Here is a 6,532-nt window from a genome sequence, read left to right as displayed (position 1 = left end):
AAACTCTTTGGAAGGTGTACTATGAAATGTGTTCAGTCATGTGTGGGCTGTACCTTGCATGGCTCACAAATCAGACAGTAAAAAGCCAAGAAAGTAATTTTCACTGTATGTATCCACTTTGCTGTTCAGAACTTGCTACGTAGGTAACAAGGTCAAAAGATAAGGCGAAACAGTTGCTTGTCTCAAAAATAGTTCCTTCCTTTGCTTTTTAGAACATTTTTAACAGCATGCATCTTAGATACGTGTTTGGGATCCAGAGTAAGCAGATGTAGCATGTATCCTGCCTGACCTCCTGTTTGTGCTCCAGAAGGAAGTGGGTTTCCCAGAAGACCTGTGTTGTATCTACCAGCTGTGTGCTGGCTTTGTGTATCTTAGGGCATTAGATACCTAGGTATCTGAGTTGCTCTCTTAGGGTTTATAACACCTGCAAGTGATCATGAATAATCTGTTTAAGCTATTTATTGTTAGTTCTATCTGTAAATGGATGGAAGTAATTGTAAGAAAAATTAACCTATTCCTATTGTAGAAAAATGAATTTAGTCTTCCTACTGATGCAGGTCCTCTGACTTGTCGTCAGGGGAAAAACTGCAGAGTTTGCTTAAGGGCTGCAAGTCAGATCCATGTGTGTATTAAGATAGCCTTCTGATGATATAAAAGCCATAAAAAAACCCTAGCAAAGAGGCTATAATTTATAACTTAAAATAGGAAAAGTTGATATTCAAGGAAACCAGTATAATGAGATTTTATGCCAACAAAATATTGCCACATTATTGCCCTCTTGATATGCTAATTTCCATTGCAGTGAAAGTTACTGCCTGATATGATTATGTAAATACCCATATCCAAGCAATGAAAAATCATAATGTAATGTTATCTTGAATTATATGTAATCTGGCTCTGTTTCTTCAAAAAACCTTTTGCTGAATTACTATCTCTCTGGGAGCAGGAGAGAGGGAGATTCCTGGGACTTCCTTTTTAAATGCTGTGATGAAATTGATTGAAAGATTGGCACAATCTTCTTGTTTCTTATTGAAATGGCCTATTTCTTGGCTACCTCTTTTTGTTTTCTGGCCAAGCAATCTTTGGTCAGATTCTCTTTGAGAAAGACTTATCCTTATTGTTGAGTCAACTAAGTGGTGTTTTGTTGTTTGTTTGTTTTTAAGTTTTCTCTCAGACATGGAAGTTTTTGGTGCTTAGTAGTAACTACTTTTGATTACCAGACTGAGTGCTGTGATGATATTTTTAATTTATACATTTTAAGAACAAATGTTGACATTTCTATTATGAAATTTTCTTGCTTAAATGATTGCTTCCGTCTTTGGCTGCAAATATAACTCATAAGATGGTTCTATTTTATTTTTATATAGAAGGAAGAAGGTCACATAAGGTGTCTGGTCCCTGCAGTAAGCTCTTCATGGTCTTACGCCCCTTCAGGTCAAAAGAATGTCTTAAGGATGTCAAGGTCTGCTCACAGAGAGCTTACTGAAAGCTTTGGAGCTTTGCATTCTGCGGTATCTCCCTTATGTTTTGCAAAAAAGTACATCCTCCTGCAACACGGGCTTTCTTAGATGATCAAGAGAATAGATTTTTGGAAGACCTTTGTTAAAATGTTGGCAGCAAGTTGTGCACAAGAAATCCTTAACTAAATAGAGCATGGAAAACAATAAATTTTACCACATTATTTTTTGAATACGGTGGGTTTTCAAAACAGTACAAAAGCAGGAAAAGTGGTGTCTAATTAGATGAACTCTTGTGACACCAAATAGCAATGCTCAGTGAGGCAAGTCTTCCATCAGAATGTACATTTTGCTCGAAACCTCCCAGACTCTTTTCTGCAAATGTTAGATTTGTTTAAACATTTTAGCCTGCCTCTAAAAGGAGCAGGTTTTTCGAATAAGATTCCTGCTGGTTGCAGTATTCTCTAGATTAAAAGCTGCCTTGATGATAACCCATCTGTGCCATTTTCTTGACATTTGTTAAAGATTGGAGGGAGGAAAATAGATTTATGTGCTGTATCAAAACATAAGAAAGTCTGGAAACACCCGTTACAAAATATTTGAGAGTAAATTTTGAATGGATTGAAGCTTTTGAGGAAGTGACGGTGTAGGTAGGAAATGCATCTGGGATGGGCTACCACACACTAGAATGTGAAGTGGATGCTCGTATTTCTGCAGCAGGAGCAATCCATGACATGAGCAGCTGAGACCTAACACAGGGATTCAGTGACTCGCAAACTTGATGCAAAAAGTCAAAGCTTGGATTGCACCCAAAAAAAGCATTCTGTCTTATGCTCTGATGTATGTTGATTAGATGTATTTCTGCTTCCTGAAGCGATCAGATCTGAAGAGATCAAGTTGAGCGATATAATACTGGATTTATGTATTTTGAGCTACAGAAGTGCAGAAACTTCTCAGAAATCTGAGCAAAAATGGACGTTTCCTCTGGAAAAGCGACTGGTTTCTTGGTTTTTGTTCTGTCATCAGTCACAGAAAAAAACCCTAAGATGTACCTTTATTACAGATCTGTTTTTCAGATTTTCTGACTCTTGTCTTTCTGTATTCCTTAAACCTTTGCTGTACTGATGCATTTTTTTATATATAATATCTTTGTAGCTATTTCCTGAAACCTAGTTAAGAATTTCTTTGACCCAGCCACAGGCTAAATGGATCTGTATGACAAGTAACCTATTTAACAATAACTGTGTTTGCAATAGTACTTCTCAGGTGAAATGCAGTAACCAAGATCTTTTTCTCTCACTCCCAGAATACCAGTCATAATCAGTGACACAATTGATGTTAACGATAGGTTTCTATTTATTTAGATTTAAGCAGTATAAATGCCCAATTGTAGAAAAAATTGAGATTTATGTTACTGAATGAAAGAACACAGTTATATAGATCTTTCTTCAGTTGCGAAGTTGGCATTAGGAAAAACAAGTCCCTGCATCCTTATAGCCCTTTCAGAGCTATCCTTATTTAAACTGGTATTTCTTATTTTACTTTTTAACAGTTGTCATCAATAAATACTTTAATCAAAGAAGGATTTTCTATTTATTCATTTTTTTAAATCTATTTTTACTTTTTAGAAATGTTGTCCCTGTATTGTAGGAGCTGAGTCTAGTCTTTGGGAGATGTTTGGTTGGTAATAGTGAAAAATTCAGAAGTTGTCTATGTAGATGCTGAAATAAATCCTCATTCCCTTTCTCTAAATGAAAACCGATAAATCAAGGCTATTGAAGGCCTTGACAGTATTGTTCAGAATCTCAAGGGCACCTACTTCAAATGACTTTCTGACTATAAATAGTCAAGCTGGTTGATGAAATCCCTGAAATTAATTTGCTGTCTCTTCCTTTTTTTAATGAAACATTCTTTTTTTTCCATCTGCTGACAACACAGGGGAGATTGATTTTTTATTTGTTTATTATTATTTTTATTTGTACCTTTTTCATTGTTATCCTCATCTTTTTTCTTCTCTTCCATAGAGGTTCTGGCAGAATTTATCAAGCCAGATGTGGAATGTTTGGAGTTGTTTGCTCGCAGCCTACAGCCTGGTTGGACCAGCTGGGGAAATGAGGTTCTGAAGTTTCAGCACGTTGATTATTTCACTCTTCTGCAGGATGAAAACTGATTTGGGTCTTTTAGCTTAACTCAGAAATTCCCCTTCCCTCCTAGCAGGCTCTAGAACTTGCTTTTATTACTGATGGTGCACTCAGAAGGTAAAAAAATAAAACCAGCTGCATTTCAGTTAAAATTCTTGAAGTGACAGAAGGTCTGTTTATAGTATCTGCATTTGTACAAGCTGTTCCTTTATTCTGATTTTAATAAGATAGTTAAATACTGATGTTATAGTGCAAGGCCATGCCTGATTTTTTTTCCAAACCACAAGAAAAAAAAAGGCTATTTTTTAGTATTCTCATTGCAACTGCCACAAATCTGAGCATCATAAGTGCTACAGTATTATGCTTGGATGGTAATGCATTATTTTAAAAGAGTGACAGGAAAAGTAAATAATTCTGAATTAGATATATTTCCTAAAAGAAGGTTGGTGTTTGCAAAGCAATGGATTTTGAACTAAAATAAGCATGAAGACAACATATTCTCCTACATGTTTGTATCTGTTTGTCTACCTCAGAAGAAATAATAGGAGCACTGCTTGTGTTAATTGGCACATGAATTGTTGACTGAGCACATTTTATATAAAATTACACTTTTAAAACAGTCAGCAATTCTATCTTTCTGTATATGGTGTTAATTCTTTGAATAAATTGTAAATGATCAAACTCTCAACATCTTACACATTCTGCGTAGTAAGCCATTAGATTTAACTGAAATTTTAGCAGAATTTAAATATTTTATAAATTCTACTTCCTTATGTTCTTATTGTTCGAAACATTAAAAAGTCGTACAAGTGAGCTCTATGTTTCAACTTGCTTTTCTTTTTTTTAAGAATGGTGCATTTCATGTGTTCTTTGCTGCCCTTAGATTTGTTTTGAAAAATAAAAAAGGAGACTTAATGAAGCTCTGCCTCTTATTCATTTGCAGCAATAGAGACAGAACTGGTGGACAAGCTGATTTTCCTGATGGCAATCTCCTGAGCTGTGATTGTTTATAATATAATGGGGAACAAAATACATTGTATGCCTTTCTTACATTCAATTCACTTTTGGTAGTCTACTGGGCTGTTAAAGTTTTATTTGAAACTTTAGATGTTAGTAAATAATCTTTTATAATTTTTATAATTAAAATTAAGATTAAAAACTTGTCAGTGTCTTATTTGCAGACCCAGTCTGTACTACTGTTCAATTGCATATTTTGCTTATTGGAGCAGTAGAATTGGCAAAATGAAGAAAATGGTTTTTTTTTTACACTAGTTAAACATATTTAATCTAAAAAAGTAAATATTATCACAGCGAGGGTAGTTGCCAGGCAAAACACTTCTTCCTGCATGATTTTTATCCTACATCTTTAACTATTATATGAGTACAGTCACCCAATACATGGTATGTAAGCAAATGTACCTCCACATATAAAGGGTAAGAAGATTTTTTTTATTTGCTTTTAGTCTAAAAAGACATTTGCTGTGTAGAGCTTCTGAGTTCCCATGTAGAATTTACTTCCCCTCCCAAGGTTTCATCCAGTACTAAGTGAAGCCTATCAGGCTCAAGTACGGACTCAAATCTTGACTGCTGTGCATGTTTTGTTTTTTCCTTTGTACTGTTTAAAATAGCACAAGAAATGAAGATGCTGTCTTTTCCACAGCCACTCCTATGAGTGTCTCTTCATTATCTTTTAATTGCAAATGAAGAAATGGCATGAACAAATTTAGAGAACAACAAGCTACCTTTCCCCTCCTTTGAGCTAAGCAGCAGAACCCTTCTAAAGGAATGACCCTCTTCAAGGCATTTAAGAATGAACTATTTATCCTATCTTTTCTGTGGAGTCTCTTTGCTAATTGTAGACTTCTAGCCCTTTCACTTCTGAGCTGTGGTGCTCAGAAGCTTAGCTGCTAATCCTATCAGCTGGGAATCCAACCTCTGAGTATGATTGTTTTAAAACATGCAGGCCATCTGCTCTACTAGATACTTAGAAAGCCCATGCAGTCATGCTCTCAGCTTCTCAAACTGGAGATCAAAAGTTGAAGATTAAGGTCTAAATAATGCCTGATCAGGTCTTAAATAGTTATAGAATTGTGCCCTGTGCAAATGTTTTTTCTGCTACTTTTCTAACCCTCTAGTGATAAAGAAAATCCTGTGAATATGATAGAAGTGTAGTTCTTCAGCATCTGCAGCCAAACTGAAACTAGGGTTTTCTCAGGAGGAGGTTCTATATATCTTCCCAGTGTGTTGCTAATTCAGAAATCTCATGTTGGTATTAACAGTTGATAATTTCAGGGTCATCTTTTAAACACAAATATTGACTTGTCATGCTCAATTCATAATTCAAAGAGCCTCTTTTCTAGCTACTCAAAAAATCCCAGTTGTCCCCATCAGATCTTTCAGTGCCAGTTCTATGATTCCTCTGAGGCAGAATCTGAACGGTACTGAAAAATCAGTCAAGAGTAAAGTTAACTAATATTACAGGACAATTTAAAATCCAATCAATTTTGATAAAAGAATAATATTATCTATACCAATTGCTTTGTATTACTTTTGTGGTGGAAAGATGCCCTCTGTCATGTCAAGTATTGTACAAAAAGCAAAACCTCCTCTGAAGAGGTTAAAAACTTGGTATGAAATGAAAGAACAAGGGGGAAGATGAGGGTGGAGGAGTGCAAGATGTTGATGAGAGGTTGAGGTGAATATGGTAAGTAGCAGCCGAGGCATTATGCACATCCTCAGTGCTCCTAACAAATGATATTTTTTTTTCATCATTTTTAAAGTTTTTCTGATTTTCTATATTGGTGTGTGAAAATTCACACAGATACCAAGGAAAAATTGGCAAAGTGTGCATTTTACTAACAGTACATTGACAAAGCAGAATTGTTTTTCAGTTCTGATTTCTTTTTAATGTTGCAATTTGGTATAATGAGAACT

General features: G+C 35.3%; 1 protein-coding gene across 3 annotated transcripts in view; it reads left to right on the top strand.

Annotated features, from left to right (window-relative positions):
* The window catches only part of METTL4 (methyltransferase 4, N6-adenosine), a 16,241-nt gene extending 11,530 nt beyond the window's left edge, over positions 1–4,711 (top strand). For 2 of the 3 annotated variants that reach the window (XM_013942914.2, XM_013942904.2), the window contains one exon: positions 3,482–4,517. In XM_013942914.2, coding sequence (XP_013798368.1) covers positions 3,482–3,580 — 99 coding nt within the window. In that variant the 3' untranslated portion in view covers positions 3,581–4,517. Of the gene's footprint in view, positions 1–3,481; positions 4,518–4,541 lie in introns of those variants that run through there. The other variant, XR_001292611.2, reaches the window with a different exon arrangement.
* Positions 4,712–6,532: the final 1,821 nt, after the last annotated feature.

Source organism: Apteryx mantelli, chromosome 2 (genome assembly GCF_036417845.1).
Source record: "Apteryx mantelli isolate bAptMan1 chromosome 2, bAptMan1.hap1, whole genome shotgun sequence".
Lineage (NCBI taxonomy): Eukaryota > Metazoa > Chordata > Aves > Apterygiformes > Apterygidae > Apteryx > Apteryx mantelli.
This window is presented reverse-complemented; position numbering and strand designations above follow the sequence as displayed.